Source organism: Colobus angolensis, unplaced genomic scaffold (genome assembly GCF_000951035.1).
Source record: "Colobus angolensis palliatus isolate OR3802 unplaced genomic scaffold, Cang.pa_1.0 Scaffold2, whole genome shotgun sequence".
In the NCBI taxonomy this organism is placed as follows: Eukaryota; Metazoa; Chordata; class Mammalia; order Primates; family Cercopithecidae; genus Colobus; species Colobus angolensis.
In genome coordinates this window covers 21,586,032-21,607,594 of record NW_012115154.1, presented here as the reverse complement: position 1 = coordinate 21,607,594, position 21,563 = coordinate 21,586,032, and the positions used below count along the sequence as shown (strand labels likewise).

The window sequence follows — 21,563 nt, the reverse complement described above, 5'->3', positions numbered from 1 at the left end:
TAATTTTTTGTACTTTCAGTAGAGATAGGATTTTGCTATGTTGGCCAGGCTGGTCTCGAACTCCTGATCTAGTGATCCGCCTGCCTTGACCTCCCAAAGGGCTGGGATTACAGGCATAAGCCACCACACCTGGCCTGATGGTGTACTATACAGCATATGAAATGTGTTAATATTACTAATACCTGGATTGTTAAAAGGGGAAAAAATACAAATTTGAAAAATGTTCAGAAAGAAACAAAATCTTGCAGACATCAGCCGGTCTTATTTTTTAGGTAAAACCAGCTTGAGGATGGGGAAAAGCTCAGATGCATTGGCAAACCCACATAGCAGGTCTTCAAGAAATAGTTCTTCTTTGGACATGGACTTCTCATCTGCCTGGTGGCCTTTCTTCTTTCCACAAATATTCACTTCCCACCTGGTCCTTCAGCTGAGAGATAAGATACACTCTGGCCAGGACCTGGGTTGCCCCTTGAGGGGTTCACACGCACCTTGCAGGGTGTAAGAACTGCTGCCTCTTTTCCAGCTCTGGCTTCTGTTTGCTTCTTTTCTCCCCATCTTGGGGGCAGGTATCTGACCAAAGTCTGCAAATGTTCATAAATCACTGCAGTCTGATAAATAAGCCAAATGTGGCACTGAAGGAACTTGGCAAAATGCATTACGAAGTAAAGAGGCCAGGATTTGTGACAGCCCGGTGATGAGCCGGTGATTAACTATGCAGTCACCACTCACAGAGAACTATAATCGAGGGAGGAGGAAAGGAAATGGAACATTTTGACAGCAAAATAATGAGTCGGTGATGCAAAATGTATCTCTGCTCATCAGCACGTTGTACCAGGCGGTTTAACAGCGGCTTATCCACACAGCCTTGCATGGCGTCGGAATGAAGTCCATGACTGAGTTCAGGCAATCGGCAGAAATCACTGAAAACCCAGCAAACCACAGCAGTGCCAGGGGAGGCCAAATCCATGACTGAGCCCGCGAGAAGCTCAGGCGTGTGTCCCAGGGCCCGGCACGTGCACACGCAGGGCTACGCTCAGGTCCGAAACAGAGCTCCGTGGAAATGCGCAAAGGGGAAGAGAAAACGAAGTCGAGCTGCTAGCAGCGCAGGGAAGAGCCTCCGCGAGATGACAAAAAGAACCGCACGGGGCTCCACACAGAGCAGGAGCTCCAAACAGAGCCTCAGCCCCAGAGCTCAGCAGCCGCCGCAGCACAGGAATGAGAGTTGTTCAGTGTCTGCCCCGGCTCCTGGTACACGGAGGCGCTTTACAGACTTTGCCAGGCGCTCATTACTTTTCTTCTTTTAAAATCAAGCGACTAAGTGTCAGTGATGCAAGATGAAGGCATTCTGTTGATCTCATGTACAGCTTAGTGACAGCAGTTGACAGAACTCTGTCATATGCTTGAAATCTGTTAGGACGATTAAAAAATAAAGCATAGATCTTAAATTAAATCTTCTCATTACACACACATGCTGTACACACACACACCACCACACACACAAATGTTAATGATGTAGAGATGATAGATATGTAAATTAACTGGACATTGGTAATCATTTCATAATGTATACAGGTAGCAACACTTTAAGTTGTACACTATATACACAATTTTTATGTCAGTGATCTCTCCAGAAAGTGGTTAAAATAATCAAGCTGACTTTTCAGTATCACAAGTAAAAATTATCCAAGGAAAATGCACTATTTTCTTAAGAGCATTGCTAAATTGTTGCCCGTCAACATACATACGTCGTTTTAAAATGAACAAAAAAAAATTTAAAGGCAGAGATAAAAAAAAAAAAGTTGTCTGAGACATTAGGCAGTAGAGATCCTTCTAGAAGTTACCTACCTGTGGCCTTTGCTCTTTTGTCTAAGGCCGAAGAGACACAAGGGCAGAGAAGCGCTCATTTGCATCAAGGCAAAAGGTGAGTTGCCAGGAGGGTGAAGCTGTCTGGGTGGCTAATATCTATGGCAGCGGAGGACAGTTATTTTCGTTGCAAAAGGGGAAAGAAGACACAGATATAGCACACAATTATTAAATAGGAGTGATTCCTCAAAAGAGCTCCCCACATTGAAAGTCTCCTCATAGCAGAAGGAAAAAGAATGAAAGAATCTAGCACAAATATCCACAGGTCACAAAGTAAGAAATGTACGATAAAATAAGTTCTGTTGAGTCAGAGGAATAGAAAATCCTAGATTAAAACAAAATCATATGCACAAAAACACAAGGTTATCTTCTCCTATGTCCCTTTAGATAAAGGCAAAACATTTGAAATAAATATAATTACAGCTATTTTACAAATCTGTTATTTATTAGCTACTAGCTCAGAGTTCTCATTTTCTTTCAGTGATGGCTGTCAGAAAAGGAAGGGACATTCAATGTCAGAAGTGTTTCCGGGTCGGCAGGGAGTGAGGATCGCAACCACTCGTCTTCCTGGAATTTGTCACCTCAGCTGTGACTCCATCTTGAACTGAAGACCAATCAACAACTGAGTTGGTTTCCTGGGTCCTGATTTGACATTCTACTTCCATTTTTCTGGCTTACAAACTCAAACAAATTTGCTTTAAAACTTTAAACTGCAATAGAGAGAAAAAGTAGTTCTTCCCAGTGGGAAACGCGAAATGAAAGAGTAACGCTCTGTGTGGCAGGATGTCTCGGGGAAATCTCACCAACCCCCGCAGTTCGGTTCTTGCCAAGCCGCCTCCCTGGATAATTGCTGCTACTTTGGCTGATTCTCTGGGGAATTTTCCAGAAGGCAACGTCATGGTATGATTTCCAATTAAGCCTAAACCCCTCATGAGAGTGAGCATCCACGATTCTTACTTTGGGAAAAGGCCTGGATTCCACAGCAATGAGAAGAGGATATTGTAATATGTAATATTCTCTCGCATGTGGGCACTTGGACGTTTCTGCAAAGTGCTCCTTTCATCTCTGATCTTATTCTGTCCTCAGGATCACTCTGTACGGGGTGAAGGGCAGGCTTTATCCCCACTTGAGGGAAGGAGAAACAGACAGTGAGTTTGTCTTGCTAATTAGCGCCAGGAGCACGGTTGCCTCCTGACTCCCAAATCCAGTGTTTTTTCCACCCAGCATCAGAAAAACATCTTCTTGACTCAAGATGAGGCAATGTGAATTCAAGATGGCAGGAAAGTCACTAGACCCTGAGGTCTTAATTTTTTCCGCGTCTCTCCTGTGGTCTCACCAAGGAGCCCAACCACAGACTCAGAACTGCAGCCCGCAGTAGTTCCCTCCAGGTATCCAATGAGTTCCCCATAATGTCTTGTTGTTCTCACTGTTCCAAGCACCAGGAGTATTTTTCCCTTTTCTCCACACTTTGAAATCCTGCCCAGATTTCTCTGCCTGGAGAGATGCACACTCACAGGAACGCCCGAGCAGCCTGACGTGGGCTCCACTCTCCTGTCATTCAGGTGTCTATCCAGGGATCTGGTAACTGTGTACATGCTATAAAATGTCCTGATGCTGTTAAAGCACTGTGATTGCATGAGGGCAGGACCGTGGTATCTATGGAACTCACACACATGAATAAATAAAAAACAGCTTGAAAAAGTATTTAATTAAGTACTTAAGTGTGTGGAACAAACAGGGCGTCCTAATGGAGAAGGCGAAGAGAGCTGTGGCCCTCAAGGCACCTGAGCCAGGAAGGTGCACGCTGGACCTGGGTCTCCCCTGCCTGGGGACACACCCTCTGCCTCCTGCATGCTGCAGGCACATGCTCTCTCCTGAGATGTGGGATAACTTGATGACCATCCTGTATGAAGCACCTGCCTTCTCAGATGTTGCAATTGACACTTTATAGAATTTTGATTGCTCTAATAATGCAATGAAGCAGATAATTACAAACCCATCTTGGAAATAAGGAAACGGAAGCACAGAAAAGCATCAAAACTGCACAACTGGAATGTCTGTGGATTTAAAATCTAGTGTGAAGGTTTTCATCCAGTTTGAGGATTTACAATAAGAAAAGACACCCCCCATTTCCTATGGACATGAGAACCCAGCTTAAACAGACACCATGTTCTCGATGTAAATCCTTGACACACGTTGCCCTAAGACAGATCCAGGCACCCCAGCCAGAGGCACATCTGTGCTCCGCTGTGCCCCAAGTCCCCAAGATGACTCAACGGGGAACCCTCCCTTGGTGGCGACTTTCATCAACCGTGCTTTGGGCTTCAGCCCTGCTGTTAGCAGCAGGCATGGGAGTTACTCAGTTTTATTGTTGAGTCTTACTTCGGTGAATCGTCTCTCACGACATTGCTGATTTGGCCTGCTGGAAATAATAGTTTTCTAGAGATGAAGTAACTACACCAGAACATTCTGCTTAGACTGCATTTAGACTCATCCATTGTTATAAATCATCTGGTCCAAAATTCATTTTTTTTTTTTTTTTTTTGAGACAAGTCTCTCTTTGTCACCCAGGCTGGAGTGCAGTGGCACGATCAAGGCTCACTGCAGCCTTGACCTATGGGGCTCAAGTGATCCTCTCACCTCTGCCCCCCAAGTAACTCAGACTGCAGGTGTGTGTCATCACTTCCAGCTAATTGTTTTTGTATTTTCTGTAGAGATGGGGTTTCCCGTGTTGCCCAGGCTGGCCTCAAACTCCTGGACTCAAGTGATCCACCCATCTCAGCCTCTCAAAGTGCTGGGATTACAGGTATAAGCCACCATGCCCAACCCTTGTTTAAAAGGTGAGGCAGCTGAGACCCAGAGAGGTTAAGTAATTTACTCAGCATCACACAGCAACCATCCAGGCCCTGGGGACTGAATCCTCCTACTCCAGCTCCTCAGGCCGAGGTTCAGTGTCAAGAACGCACGGAGGAACAGCCTCATCACCTGGCGACAGGTGAAGGATGCGCGAATGTGCCGTTGCAGCTTGAAAGGAAGAGGAAATTGACACTGAGTAACAACGGGGCAGTGAAAGAGAGCAATGAAAATACACGGGGGCTGGGGACACGTCCTGAGACTCGGGCGCCAAGCAGCCCCTGAGTGGCACTGACAAAGCCACCCAGGGAAAAGGGCACTGCTGTAAAATTTACTTTTGGATCCCCCTTGCCCCTTAATTCTGTGGCATTCTCATTTCTTCCCACATCATCTTCAGCCTATGATAGGAGGTGGAGGTTTTCAATCACTTCATCACCTATAGTATTGCACTTGTACTATGTAAAAGAGAAATGTTTTTTAATATTGGGCAGACTATGGCATAAATTGAACAGTTCCTGAAAGCAACAGTTGACCTGTCCAGTAGTTCTCTCTGATGCTAAGTGGAAAACAGAAGGCTTAAAAAGGATTCTTGGTGGATTTCTGCTCAGGCACCTTTAAAGTTCTTGGAGAAGGAAATGGCATCAAGCCTTGTGCACAGGAAGGTCAAGAGATCAGACTGGTTCTCTGCCAGGCGCGGTGGCTCAAGCCTGTAATCCCAGCACTTTGGGAGGCCGACACGGGCGGATCACGAGGTCAGGAGATCAAGACCATCCTGGCTAACCCGGTGAAACCCCGTCTCTACTAAAAAATACAAAAAAAACTAGCCGGGCGAGGTGGCGGGCGCCTGTAGTCCCAGCTACTCGGGAGGCTGAGGCAGGAGAATGGTGGGAACCCGGGAGGCGGAGCGTGCAGTGAGCTGAGATCCGGCCACTGCACTCCAGGCTGGGCGACAGAGCAAGACTCCGTCTCAAAAAAAAAAAAAAAAAAAAAAAAAAAAAAAAAAAAAAAAAAAAAAAAAAAGATCAGACTGGTTCTCATTTCCTTCCCCACGTTAACCTCCCAGGTCTAGCCTGAAGCCTCCACATCAGCTACAAATCATGCATAGTGTTTGTATTTTTAAAGGGGCTTTGTGCTAGATCCCCACAACTTATTTAGAAATGCACATGAGCTTTCTTAGATAAACATTCTTACTACAGATAATAATCAGTCTTTTCTATGAAAGCTTTGGAGATGAAGGCCCAATTTAAACATGGCAGTTGCCAAGAGCACGTCATCTAAAATGGAGAACGAAGGAATATTCCCTCATCACTTCATTCTTTTCTGCATGGACTAGGGTAGCCCCAGTTTTTATGTTGTGCGCTTGATGGGAAAAAGCTTTCCTGGACAGATTTTATCTAGGATTATGCAAAGTTGTATTAATATGACCTAGAAATGGAATTTTCTTTTTGAGACAAAGTCTCACTCTGTTGCCCAAGGTGGAGTGCAGTGGCACAATCTTGGCTCACTGCAACTTCTGCCTCTCAGGCTTAAGCAGTTTTCCTGCTTCAGGCTCCCGAGTAGCTAGGACTACAGATGAGTGCCACCACGTCCAGCTAATATTTGTATTCTTAGTAGAGATGGGGTTTCACCATCTTGGCCAGGCCAGTCTCAAACCCCTGACCTCAGGTGATCCACCTGCCTTGGCCTCCCAAAGGGCTGGGATTATAGGTGTGAACCACCACGCCCGGCCTGGAAATTGTTTCAGAGGCTTTTTGGAGTACTGTGTTTAGGCTAAGGGAACAGAAGTCACTTAGAAGGCACAGTGTGATGACATTGAACATCTTACCCCGCCTGGGTGCCCCATTTACCTACGTCAGTGCTTCCTTTCCAGAGAGAGTTAGGGTAGGGCTCTACACGAGTGATGGATTCACAGAGGACGGAGTGACTATCTTAGAACTCACACACAACAGCCAAGTGTCTCTCACACTGATGGGTGCTCTCAGAGCGAACACTCACACTGCCAGTACCTGCTGGATGGTGCAGAATGAGCACGTGCACGAGGGGCCGGGGTCAGTGACCTGAAAGTTATGCAGTGGGTGAGGGCATTCCCTAAACCCCGAGCCTGCCTTATATGTCCCCTGGCCACACACAGTTAAGATTTTTATTTTATTTCTTCATGCCTTACTGGATTTTCCTTTCAAACTACAAAAGTAATGCATGTTGCTTGTTGCAACAAACAAAATCAACAATTCACCACAGGCTATCACGAAGTCAAAGACAATGATTTCTTCCTCCTCCTCTAGTAATCTTCTCCCTTCTCCAAGGTAATCAATGTTAAAACCTTAGTATACAGGCTTCCCTACTGCTTTCTATACTCATAAAAATGCACATAGCCACAAACAGAGACACACAGAACACGCACTCCACACACACATTCAAAATGTAAAGACTTCTTTTCAGTTCATACGTGGTACTCAGCAAATTGTCTTTTTCAATTAACACTATATTATTACATTCCCTAATGAATGCATACTATTCTACAGATGGATGCACTAAGATGCATTCCATTTTCCGTGTACCAACAGTTGATACACCAGTTTCTCTATTTTGTCAGCACTATAAATAATGCTTCAGTAAACAACCTTATTCACCTAGACTTATAAACTGATGGCATTATATCGGTAGGATAGATTCCCCAAAGGTGCTTTTCTGTGTCAAAATGCAAGTGTATTTTTATTTTAATAGGTTCTGTCAAGTTGTTTTCTAAAACCATTGGAGCAATTTATAGTTGTTTCAGTAATAAGAACAGAATGTCCCTTTCTCCTTTTCTAACAGCACGAGATATTATCATCATTCTAATTCATTGTTGTTAAGATTTTGAAAGGAATTACTACCTGTTTTTTAGAAAGAACTACTTTGAGTCACACACAGAGAAAGACTTACAAAGTACACTTTTCTGAGCCCTTGTCTCCAAGTGAGTCGCAGTCAATGTTTTCCAGAGACAAGCTATTGTAACAGAGTGAGGTTAAACATGCATGTTCTTCTGGGTCCCAAGTCTTGGCCTTCCTGCCCAGAAACCTGGATTCAGAACAGAGTCCTCATCCCTTCTCTCCCTGCTGACCTTGAGCAGACCTTACCCGGATGTTGCATGCCGTCCCTGTGCTCACTACACTGAACTGTTCTGTGCCACTTTCAGAATGGACAGACTCAGTCAGTGTCTCAGTCAGCTTGGCTGCATAACAAGTTATCCTGAACTGGGTCTTAAACAGTGGACATTTATTCTCACATAAGGCAGGAAGTCTGAGACCAGGGTGCCAGCACAGTTGGGTTCTGGTGTGTGTCCTCTTCCAGCCTGCAGACTTCTGACTTCTCATAGTGGTAAGAGGAGAAACTAGCTCTCTGGCCTCTTCTTAAAAGAACACTAATCCCATTCATTAGGGCTCCACCTTCCTAACCTAATTATCTCCCAAAGGCCTCACCTCCTAATACCATTATACTGGGGATTGGATTTCAACATAAGAAGTTTGGGGGTATGCAAACTAGAGACCATAACTGTCAGTGTATCTTATTTGTCTTTGTAGCCTCAGTGCTTTGCCCAGAGTCTGGGACAGAGTACACGTTCAATGTATATTACACTGGTTATAATATAAAGTAAGTTACGTCACAGCAATGAGTTCCTTAGTAAATCGAATAACATGCAAGAATGCTCGCAAGATGTATTCAAAATGGCAGAATGAAGCCAGATCACATCATCTCTCTTCCCTAAGTACCTAGTAAATAAATAAATACCCAGTAAAAAAATTTCTGTAACAATAAGCAAACAAGGAAAGGGATCCAACCTAATGTACCATGTTATACCTATAAAAAAAAGTCCCATATATAAGAGAGACAAGAAAAAGAAAGAAATTACAATACAGCTCAGTGTGGCCCCACATCTTGTCCCATCCCCATTTTCCCCTCCCCAGAGGCAGTAACGAGGAAAGCTGAATCACCAATATCCTTACAATTCTCTCTAATAACTTGCAATTTGGAGCAGCCCTTTACAATTCGCAAGGAGAAAATTAACACTCCTATTTATTACTCAGACAACTACAAGAGAAGAGAAAGGCCTCTGGGATATGCCACTTTACAGAATCCTATTTTTTTTTATTATTGTGGTAAAAAATAAACACTCAACATTAAATTGGCCATTGTAGTTATTTTAAATATGCAGTTGAGTGGTATTGAGTATATTCACATGTTGTGAAACAGGTATCTAGAATGTTTTCATCTTTCAAAACTGAAACTTCGCACTCATGAACACACATTCCCCACTCCCTCTCATCCTTGACAATCGCCTTTCTACTTTCTCTGTCTATGATTTTGATGACTTTAGATATTTCATATGGGTGGACTTTCGCAGCATTTGTCCTTTTGTGACTGACTTATTTTGCTTAGAATAATGCCCTTGAGGTTCATCTATGCAGTAGCCTGTGAAACAATTTTCTCTTTTTTAAGACTGCATAATATTTCATTATATGTACACAAGGATTCTAATGTCTCCATCTCCTCAGAAACACCATTTTCAGTTCTTTTGATGGTGGCCATTCTAATGAGTATGAAGTAATATCTCATTGTGGTTTGATTTGCATTTCTCTTATAATTAGTGATGTTGAACAACTTTTCATGTGCTTATGGGCCACTGTATATGTTTTTTGGGAAAATGTGTATTCAAGTATTTTGTCCACTTTTAAGTCAAGTTATTTGCATTTCTGCCATTGAGCTGCAGAAGTTCCATATATATATTAATCTTTTATCAGATAGACAGTTTTCAAATATTTTCTTCCTCTACATAGATTGCCTTTTCACTTTCTTGATTGCTTCCTTTGATGTTCAGACATCTATAAGTTTGATATGGTCCAGTATGTCTATTTTTGCTTTCATTGCCTGTGATTTCATGTCATATCCAAGAAATTATTGCCAAACCCAATGTCCTGAAGCTTTTCCCCTATTTTTTCTTCTAGAATTTTAATAGTTTTTAATCTTATGTTTAGGTCTGTAATTCATTTGGAGTTAATGTTTTGCATATGGTATACACAAAACTTCACCTTTTTGCCCATGAATATCCATTTTTCCCAATACCATTTGTTGAAGAGACTGTCCTTTCCTCATTGAGTAGTCTTGGCACCCTTTTTGAAAATGATTTGGCAATAAAGGCAAAGTTTCTGAGTTCTCTATTCTGTTCCATTGGTCAACACATCTGTCTTCACGCCACTACTATACCATCTTGATTACTGTTGCTTCGTAGTTGTTTTCAAATAAAGAAATATTAGACCTCCAACTGTATTATACTTTTTCCAGAATGTAAGACTGGCTATTTGAGGCCCCTTGAGATACCATAGGAACTTTATGATCTTTTTTCTATTTCTGTAAAAACTGTCATTGGGATTTTGATAGGGATTGCATGGAATCTGTAGATCACTTTGGATACTGTGGACATTTTTTAAATTCCTGTGAGTTCATACTGTGGTAGGTGTATATATTTATGGGGTACATTAGATATCTTGATATAGGCATGTAATGCATAGTAATCACATCAGAGTGAATGTGGTATCTGTCACCTCAAGCATTTATCCTTTGTGTTATAAACAATCAAATTATATGATTTTAGTTATTTTCAAATGTACAATTAAATTAACTGTTAAGTAAACTCTGCCAGGCACAGAAAGACAAACAGTTAACAGTTTTCTTCTGTTTGCTTAGGATGACTGACTTTTCTGGATCTTTTGTGGTTCCATATAAATTTTAGGATTGTTTTTTCTATTTACATGAAGAAAGTCATTAGCATTTTGAAAAGAATTGCATAGAATCTTTAGATTACATTGGATAGTATGACATTTTAACAATATTGATTCTTTCAATCTAAGAACATAGAATATCTTTCCATTTTTTGTGTGTCCTATTCAATTTAATCGATGTTTTATAGTTCTCATTGTAGAGAACTTTCACTTCTTTAGTTGAGTTAATTCTTAGGTATTTAATTTTATTTATGGTTATTGTATTTCTTGGTTTCTTGTTCACTGTTGGCATATAGAAATGCTACTAATTTTGATTTTGTATCCTGAAACTTGACTGAATTTTTTTTATCAATTCTAACAGTTTTCTGGTGGAGTCTTGATGTTTTTCCAAATATAAGATTATAACATCAGCAAACAAAGATAATTTGACTTCTTCCTTTCCAATTTGGATGCCTTTTGTTTTTTCTCTTGTCTGATTGCTCTAGCTAAGACTAGCAGTACTGTGTTGAATAACTGTGGTGACACGGCATCCTTGTCATGTTCCAGATCTTAGAGGGGAGCTTTTCAGTTTTTCCCCATTCAGTATGATACCAGCTGTGGGTCTGTCATATATGGCTTTTCTTATGTTAAGGTATATTCCTTCTATATCCTGTTTTTTGAGAGTTTTTATCATAAAGAGATGTTGAATTTTATTAAATTCTTTTTCACTTCAATTGATCATATGGATCACATGGTTTTTGTGCTTCATTCTGTTGATAAGATGTATCACACTGATGGATTAGTGTATGTTGAACTATCCTTGCATCCCTGGGGTAAATCCCAATTGGTCATGATGAATGATCTTTCTAATATATTTTTTAATTTGTTTGCTAGTATTTTGTTGAGGATTTTTGCATCAATATTTATCAGGGATATTGGTTTGTAATTTTCTTATTTTGATACTGGCTTCATAGAATGATTTTGGAAGTATTCTTTCCTCTATTTTTTGGAATAATTTGAGTAGGGTTGGTATTAGTTGTGTGTGTTTTTTTTTTTTTTTTTGAATTTTTGGTAAATTCGTCAGTGAAGCTATCGAGTCCCAAGCTTTTCTTTGCTGGGAGGCTTTTTATTACAGTTTTAATCTTGTGACTTGTTATTGGTCTGTTTAGGTTTTGAATTTCTTCATGGTTCAATCTTGGTAGGTTGTGTGTGTCTAGGAATTTGTCCATTTCCTTTAGATTTTCCAATTTATTGGCATATGGTTGCTCATAGTAGCCACCAATAATGATCCTTTCCATTTCTGTGGCATCAGTTGTAATGTCTCCTTTTTCATCTCTGATTTAATTTATTTGGGCCTTCTCCCTTTTTTATTTATTAGTCTGGCTAAAAGTTTGTCAATTTTCTTTATCTTAAAAAAAAAAAAGACTTTTAATTTTGTTAATCTTTTGTATTGTTTTCTTTTATTTCAATTTCATTTATTTTTGCTCTGATCTTTATTATTTCATTTCTTCTACTAATATTGTTCTTGGTTTGCTCTTGTTTTTCTGGTTCTTTCAGATGCATCATGGTGTTATTTGAAGTTTTTCTTCTTTTTTGATACAGGCACTTATGGATATAAATTTCCCTCTTACTACTACTTTCACTGTATTCCATATGTTTTGGTATGTTGTGTTTCCATTATCATTTGTGTCAAGAAAATTTTCAATTTCCTTCTTAATTTCTTCATTCATATCAATATTAAGTATATATACTTATAATTGTTATATTCTGTTGCAGGATTGATCCCTTTATCATTATATAATGACCTATTTGTCTCTTCTTACAGATTTTGTCTTGAAATCTGTTTTGTCTTATATAAGTATACCTACTACTGTCCTTTTTGGGTTTTAATTGGCGTAGAACATCTTTTTTCATCCTTTTATTTTAAGTTTATGTGAGAGTTGATAGTTAAAAGCAACCTGACATCCCCCTTCCCTCCGTCTTGTGTCCTCTTGCTGCGTGAGCTCTGCACATGCTGCTTCCCTTGGCCTTTTGCCGTGAGTGGAAGCAGACTGAGACTCTCACCAGAGGCAGACACTTGGGTCATGCTTCTTATACAGCCTGCAGAACTGTAAGCCAACTGCATCTCTTTTCTTTACAAATTACCCAGTCTCAGATACTCCTTTGTAGCAGTGCAAAACAGACCAATACATACCAAGTACCTTTTCCAACTACAATGGTTTGAAACTATAAATCAATGACAGAAGAAAAATGGGAAAATTCGAAAATATGTGGGAATTAAAAATACATTCTTAAACAACAAATGAGTGAAAGAAGAAATCAAAAGGAAAATCAGAAATGTTTTGAGATAAATGAAAATGAAACCACAACTTATCAAAATTTATAGGATGTAGCAAAAGCAATACTAAGGGGAAATTCACATAAATAAATGCCTATATATTTTTTATTTGTTTGTTTGTTTCTTGAGATGGAGTCTTGCTCTGTCTCCCAGGCTGGAGTGCAGTGGTACAATCTCGGCTTACTGCAACCTCTGCCTCCTGTGTTCAAGCAATTCTTCTGCCTCAGCCTCCTCAGTAGCTGGGACTACAGGTATGCATAACCAGGCCCAGCTAATTTTTTTTTTTTTTTTTTTTACTAGAGACAGGGTTTCACCATATTGGCCAGGTTGGTCTCAAACTCCTGACCTCATGATCCACCCACCTCAGCCTCCCAAAGTGCTGGGATTACTGTGCCTGGTCATATTTTTCAAAAAAGAAAGGTGGCAAAAAGGCAACCCAACTTTACCCCTCAAGGAACCAAAACAAGAAGAAACAAAGCCCCAAGTTAGCCTTTATAATCTCCAATAAGGCCAGCTGGTTGGTGCTTCTCATCTCTTTGGTGGTTCATTTGCTCTTTGGCCCCTGGCCTCCTAGAAGCCTTCCTCTTGCCCAATAACTGCAGGGTTACTGCTTCTCCCCACAGGCATTATGGCCACTTACAACTGACCAATGCTCCTGACCTTCTTAATCAATGTTTATTTCTCCCTTCCTCTATCTCCTTGGGACCCTGTGTTAATGTGTTAATTGTTGTTAACCAATATGTTAATTGGTAATAACGTTGTTGAGGATTTATGCTCTTCCTGTGGGTACTGCAGGTGGCGAGTGGTCTGCATGATGTCTGAGGTGAGAGGCTGCTGGCCGACACACCACGAGGTGGGGCCTTGCTCTTGTTTGAGAGCAGCCACATCTCCCCTCGAGGCAGCAACCTCTGTACTAGGATTGACAGAACCATTCTGGAGGGTAGAGTTCTGTAGAGGAAGGTAGGAAGAATGGTAAAAGGAAAAAAACTGTTGGAGTGAGAAAAGGAGGAAGAGATATAGAGGAACCACGAGGAGACCTCAGATATTATTTCCATGTATTAATACAACACCTTTTCATAGCGGTAGCAAACAAATCCAGAATTTGATGATTTTAGTATAGTTACCCATTTGACTAACTTTTTCTTTTGCTTGGATTTACCTTTTTTGGACTAAGAGTTACCTTTTATTTTATTGAAAATGTTTTCATCAATAATAATTATTAATTACCATAATAATTATATTATTATGAAATATAAATTCATAAATACATAATTTTTGTATATATTTGGAGGTGCATGTAATATTTTGATACAAGCATACAATGTGCAAGAGCATATCAGGCTATTTGGGGGATCTATCACCTCAAGAATGTTTATCGTTTATTTCTGTTAGGAGCATTCCAATTCCACTCTTCAGTTGTTTTGAAATGTACCATAAACTACCATCATAGTCATCCCATTGTGATTGACCTGTAGTTATCCAACCACTAAATCTTATTTTTTCTAGCTATGTTTTTGTACCCATTAACCATCTTCCCTTTAACTCTCTCCCCTCACCACCCTTCCTAGCCTCTGGTAGTCATCATTCCATTCTGTATCTTCATGAGTTTAATTTTTTTTTAATCTCCCACATATTAGAGACAGTATGCAATATCTGTTTTTCCATGCCTGGCTTATTTCACTTATCATAATGTCATCCAGTTTCATTCATGTCGCAAATGACAAGATTTCATTTGTTTTTATGGCTGAATAAAAGAATAACATTCCACTGTGTACATGTACCACATTGTGTTTATCCATTCATTCACTGATGAACACTTAGGTTGATTCCATGTCTCGGCTGTTGTGAATAGTGCTGCAGTACACAGTGGAGTGCAGATATCTCTTTGCTATACTAATTCCCTTTATTTTGGATACATACACAGCAGTGAAATTGCTGGATTATAGGGTAGTTCTACTTATAATTTTTTTGAGGAATCACTATATTCTTCTCCAAAGTGGTTATACTAAGCATTCATTTTGTTTTTTATTTTGAATTCCTTTTTTAATGGTAGGTTTGGTAGTGATTTATATACCTACTATTAAAAGGGTAACTGATATAATTTTTAAAAAGCAGTGCATTCAAATGCAAATTGTAATATGTTGCAGCTACAGGTCTCACAAAGGAATAATGTTTCAGAGAATTCAAAAATTAATTTCCTATTTTGCAAATGTTTGACCAAGGCTGCTCTGAGCCACACTGGCTGACTAGCCGACCACCCAGATAGACAGAGGAAGGCTTTCCACTCTAGGAGCCTCCTTGAGATCCAAGAGAAATTCCTTTCCACTCAGAAAAAATACGTAAAAGAGGAAATCACCACTTTGCCTCTTCTCTCTTTCCTCCTTTTGCGTAGCCTGATGCACTTGCTCTGATTTCAGCAAAAACAAATGAAAAGCAAAGGAGGGGCTCTCTTTATTCTATAGACAAATGACTCACAATCAAACTGCAAGTGAAAGAATGAGGGCAATATTCAAAAACGATTTATTGTGTGTGTCTGCACACCAGGCATCTTAGGTATTAACAAATAAAATACACCCCTACTCTCCCAAAGCTTATATTCTAGTGAGGAAAAAGATAGTATGAAAACATGAACAAAGAGCTACATTTTATAATGTCAGTGATGATGCTATTAAGAACAAATACAGCAAAAAAGGAGAGGGAGGGTACTAGACACGATTGAAATGTGCTGTTCAGGGCTCTGCTCCTCATTTAGCGTTGCTAGTAAGCCTGCCTGGAGACAGAAACAGAAGCCATCTCTCCCCAAGCTCTCTATCGTGAGGTTTAAAGGTACTTCTCCCTACACAAGGACAAATGGACATCAGAGGAGTGGTGGGAAAGAAAGAAACCTTCTCGTAATGTGGCTATTCCCTCCAAGGGGCTGTGCCTCCGCTTAGAATCCTGGATCATGTCCATTTCCTTCATGGGAAAACTGAGTCAAAGAGTAGACCAGATGTCCAAGTGCATGATGGGGGTTCCTGGTGTAAGAACGAGGGGGATTCCTGGCGGAAGAACTCCTGGGATTAGTCTTCTTCCCAAGCTCTTCACAGTGGTGTTTATTAACATCCTTAAACAGCATCTTGTTCGTGCTTTTGTGTAGGACAAGAAAAGATGAAAAAACCTCGAGCATCTTACCCTTGGTGTCAGTGACTTTTGTTAACATTTTGGAAATTCATTGGGTTGCTATAAAGTTTAATTAATGAGCCAGTGACTCACAGGTTATAATCTTTTGCAAAAGTGACTAACAAAAACAAAACATTCTGTGATTTGTGTGCACACCTCAGAGAACACACCCAAAATCAAAGGGCTGTCATCTCCATTCACTTCGTACTCCTGAAACCCAAGTTGCTGGTCCTAAAGGCTCCCTTGCAAACAGCTTCCAAGTGGTCTCATATCTTAGTCATGTGTCTCACTTAAGCATGTTTGCTCCTCTTAGCCTGTGGACAGATCCCATGAAAAGGAATGGAGTAAATGTCTGGTTAAATCTATTTGTTACCTTAAAATGTATACATAAAATTTTTTAAAAATGTCAGTTTGAAGGTAACATGTTACTTCGTGTGTAACCATTCATTTTATTACGTATGTGTAACCATTGCTAATTTTAAACAATTTCAAACTTACAGAATTTGAAACTTAGGAGTTTCCAGAGGCGATAGTTGCTTTATCAAGTTGTGTTTTTACTGCATCTCGCATAATGACCCATGCTGTTGGGAGCTTTTGTGCCATTGAAATATTTATCCCTCTTCCCTCCTTAATAATAATGAAAATGTATTGAGCACCTAATCTAGTTGAGACGCTTCCTAGTCCTTTCATGAGAAATCTCACGTAACCCTGTGACTTCATCTTGTTAGTTGTAAGATGGGCACCGAGAAGTGAGGTAACTTGCACGGTCCTACTGCTTGGAAGTGGCAGAGCTGGCCACACCATCTGGCAGCCCCTCTCTGGAACCCATGCTCTCAAAGGTCTTTCACAGTTCTCCACAGCTAGGCCAGTAGATTAAGTTATGCTTAAGAACATCCCAAAACCTCTCCAAGAGACTGGGGCAATGATAGGGTCATGGCCACAGATACAGAAAGCTTTAGACACCAACAAACCAAAAGAGAGATTATTTTACTAATGTCACCTAAAATTTAATTGGAACAATGCTCCTAGGACTAAAAGCAACAATAACAAAACAGTTTGGAAAAAGTTTGAAATGGCTAAAGACTTGCATATTCCTCTAACAATCCTTGTTTATGCCACTGTCTTTGGTGACTACATGCGATTTTAAGTTGTATTAAATTTATCTGTTGAATCGTTACAATTTATGTTCCCGAAAATAAACCACAATAATTATGTCAACATAAAATGCCATTTTTTCTGTATTGTGCTGTCCTGTGAGACATGATAATTTCTAGTTAGCAATGAGGCTTTACTGGAGATGTTAGACTCCTATTGTTCAAAACCAAAGGCATCTGTGGTATATAGAAATGGAGGCCTGAGTAGGTGGACCTTCTGGTTAAGCAAACATTTTGGTTGATCTAGTCTTTAGACAAAGATTTTTGTTGATGGTGCTTGAATATTCTCTTCTGTGTTGGGACATCTAAGCCAAAATCCAGTGACCCTTTGGGATGCTGGCATCACGGCCCTAAACATGGTGGTAGCTGTCACCGGTGGAATTAGGCTGAATGTATGAAAGGAAGCTAAGCCCCAGGATATGTCCTGGAACTTAATGGTGCCAGTTTATTTGCTTTATGTAAATGTCTGCCATTCCTTGCCTTACGAAGTGCTTTCAGTACAAGGATAATTCATCTTTGGGGAAAACAGACTTTGGCTCAATGGCTGCGTCTGCCAAGTCTTTGCACATTGACTTCATTTCTGTTTGTTTTTTGTGTGTGTTTGGTTTGAGGGGTTGTTGTTGTTTGTTTTTTTGCTCATCTCTCCCTTCATTGTTCCTGGCCTGGAGCTGACCCACATGTGAGGATCAAGAAGCAGATTTGGAAGTTGTGTCCGAATCTCATTGCACTCACACCTGCAGGAGCCCACATCCCTGTTGCATCTTGTACATTAGATCATAAACCAGGTGCCAGAGCTGACATGGCCTCTCAGCAGCAGATGCCCTCAGTAAGCAGGAGCTGCAGGAGGAAGTCTGGGGGGTACCTGAGAGGGACCCTGAGAATCTCAAAAGAGCCATCCTCCCAGTGGTGGAGTGCTTCAGCTTAAAAGGAGTGTATTTTCCAACTTAACTGAAAATAGTGGCTTAGATGATAGAAATTTGGCAGCAGAAACAAGAGAGAAATGTTTAGTTGTGGTGGCCATGCGCTCTGTGAAGAGATTTCCCTGTCTCTCACAGGAGAGGTTGGATCCCAGCCAACAGAAACAACCAGGTTCTATCACCAGAGACTCACACATCTCAGTGTTAACCTCTACTTTAGCCTTCATGTGGCACCCCACACAGTAGGTGCTTGGCTAATGTCTTGTGTTTAATGGGCCTGAAGTCACACTAGGGTTTTTCCACACTCACTATCTTTTCTTGGTTTAAATCCTTTATCTTAAGAAAATGTCCTGAAAGAAATGCCAAGTATTATTGCCATTATTGCCCTTTAATAAACACATTAGCAAAAGAAATACTGTTCCTTAGATAGAAAGGGGGAAGGTTATTAAGGAAATTATGTCACTTGCCAAGTTTTGCAGGAATATTATTATTTAAGAGAAACAAGAAAACAAAAACTACATACTTTTTGAGAATGCTGTGAATAGATACGATTTTTCAGAGGATTCTGGTTAACAGTAAACATTATACTTGCAGTTACAAGTGTAGGGGGGCAGCGTTGGAAAGTGATTTCCTGGCTCTTGTGTTTAACAAGCAAAAGTGGCCACTCTGCTATCAGGGTGCTCTGTGCTCTTCCCTGAAAGGAAAATGGATCCAAAGAGAAAATGTACAGAAGTTGATTTTGAAAATGAGCTTCTCTCATGTGGGTCTAAACAGCCTGCTGAGCAGTCTGGTTGTCTTGCCTTTTCTTTTCTTCTTCTTCTTTGGGGGGTTTTATTTTATTAAATATTTGGAAGCACAGCAAGGGTTCTGATATGGTTTGCCTCTGTGTTCCCACCCAAATCTCATCTTGAATTGTACACCCATAATTTTCATGTGTTGTGGGAGGGATGCGGTGGGAGATAATTGAATCATGGGAACCATTTCCCCCATACTGTCCTTGTGACAGTGAATAAGTCTCATGAGAGCTGATGGTTTTATCAGGGGTTTCTGCTTTTCCATCTTCCCCATTTTTCTCTTGCCACCACCATGTAAGAAGTGTCTTTCACCTCCTGCCATGTTTCTGAGGCCTCACCAGTCATGTGAACTGTAAGTCCAATTAAACCTCTTTTTCTTCCCAGTCTCGGGTATGTCATTATCAGCAGTGTGAAAATGAACTAATACAGTAAATTGGTACCAGTAGAGTGGGGTGCTGCTGAAAAGATACCCAAAAATGTGGAACTGAGTAACAGGCAGAGATTGGAACAGTTTGGAGGGCTCAGAAGAAGACAGGAACATGTGGGGAAGTCTGGAACTCCCTAAAGACTAGTTGAATGGCTTTGGTCAAAATGCCGATAATGATATGGACAATGAAATCCAGGCTGAGGTGGTCTCAGACGGAGATGAGGAACTTGCTGGGAACTGGAGCAAAGGTGACTTTGGTTATGTTTTAGCAAAGAGACTGGCAGCATTTTGCCCCTGCCCTAGAGATCTGTGAAACTTTGAACTTGAGAGAGATGATTTAGGGTATCGGGTGGAAGAAATTTCTAAGAAGCAAAGCATTCAAGAGGTGGCTTGGGTGCTGTTAAAAGCATTCAGTTTTAAAAGGGAAACAGCATAAAAGTTCAGAAGTTTTGCCTGCAGAATTTTCTACTGACAATGCAGTAGAAAAGAAAAACCCATTTTTTGAGAAGAAATGCAAGCTGGCTACAGAAATTTGCATAAGTAAAAAGAAGCCAAATGTTAATCCCCAAGACAATGGGAAAAAAGTCTCAAGGGCATGACAGAGGTCTTCATAGCAACCCCTCCCATCACAGACTTGGAAGCCTAGGAGGAAAAAATGGCTTTGTGGGCTGAGCCCAGGGTTCCCATGCTGTGTGCAGCCTAGGGACTTGGTGCCCTGTATCCCTGCTGCTCCAGCTATTGCTAAAATGGGGCAAGGTACATCTTGGTCCATGGTTTCAGAGGGTGCAAGGCCTAACACCTTGGCAGCTTCCATGTGGTATTGAGCCCGCAGGTGCACAGAAGTCAAGAATTGTGGTTTGGGAACCTCCATCTAGATTTCAAAAGGTGTATGGAAATGCCTGGATGCCCAGGCAAAAGTTTGCTGCAGGGGCGGGGCCCTCATGGAGAACCTCTGCTAGGGCAGTGCAGAAGGGAAATGTGGAGTTGGAGGCCCCACACAGAGTCCCTACTGGGGCACCACCTAGTGAAGCTGTGAGAATAGGGCCACCGTCCTCCAGACCCCAGAATAGTAGATCCACCAACAGCTTGCACTGTGCATCTGGAAAAACCACAGACACTCAATGCCAGCCTGTGAAAGCAACTGGGAGGGGGCTATATCCTGCAAAGTCACAAGGGTAGAGCTTCCCAAGACTATAGGAACCTACCTCTTCCATCAGTGTACCTGGATGTGAGACATCGAGTCAAAGGAGATCATTTCGGAGCTTTAAAATTTGACTGCCCTACTGGATTTCAGACTTGCATAGGCCCTGTAGCTCCTTGGTTTTGGCCAATTTCTCCCATTTGGAACAGCTGTTTTTACCTAATACCTGTATCCCCATTGTATCTAGGAAGTAACTAGCTTTGATTTCGATTTTACAGGCTCATATGCTAACAGGTTTCAGATGAGACTGGACTGTGGACTTTTGGGCTAATGCTGAAATGGGTTAAGACTTTGGGGGACTGTTGGGAAGCCATGATTGGTTTTGAAATATGAGAATTGCTCTAAGAGACCTTGGAGACAGTCCTTTCAGATGGATGTTCATGTTTCTGACCTTGCACTACCCCAGTGAAGGCTCCAAACAGGCATGCGAGGTGCCATTGGAAAGCCCCAGGGCACCGTGGCCAGGGTTCACATTGGCCAAGTTATGTCCATCTGCACCAAGCTGCAGAACAAGGAGCATGTGATTGAGGCCCTGTGCAGGGCCAAGTTCAAGCTCCCCAGCCGCCAGAAGAGCCACATCTTAAAGAAGTGGGGCTTCACCAAGTTCAATGCCAATCAATTTGAAGACATGGTGGCTGAGAAGCGGCTCATCCCAGATGGGTCGAGTACGTTCCCAATCGTGGCGCTCTGGCCAAGTGGCAGGCCCTGCACTCATGAGGGCTTCCACTGTGCTGCCCCCTCTTAATACTCACCAATAAATTCTACTTCCTGTCCCCCCAAAAAAAAAATGCCTTCACTTCAGTTACCCCTCTTTCTTACGTAGTTTGTCTGTTATTTTAGTTTTATCCTGATTCCCTCAATAAACATTATTAGAATATTAAAAAAAAAAAAAGAAATATGAGAGCATGAGATTCAGAGGGGCCAGGGGCAGAATGATATGTCTCTGTGTCCCCACCCGAATCTCATCTGGAATTGTGCTCCCATAATTCCCACGTGTTGTGGGAGGGACCCTGTGGGAGACAATTGGAATCATGGGGGCCGTTTACCCCATACTGTTCTCGTGGTAGTGAATAAGTCTCTTGAGATCTAATGGTTTTATCAGGGCTTTCTACTTTTGTAAGA

The 21,563-nt window shown here is 41.2% G+C and overlaps 1 protein-coding gene across 1 annotated transcript; it reads left to right on the top strand.

The window, feature by feature from the left end:
* The first annotated feature begins 965 nt into the window (after positions 1-965).
* LOC105511469 lies at positions 966-21,158 on the top strand. Its single transcript, XM_011941591.1, is given in 5 exon segments — positions 966-1,248; positions 1,872-1,921; positions 3,602-3,768; positions 20,853-21,100; positions 21,103-21,158. Coding segments are annotated over 5 exon segments (804 nt in total).
* Positions 21,159-21,563: the final 405 nt, after the last annotated feature.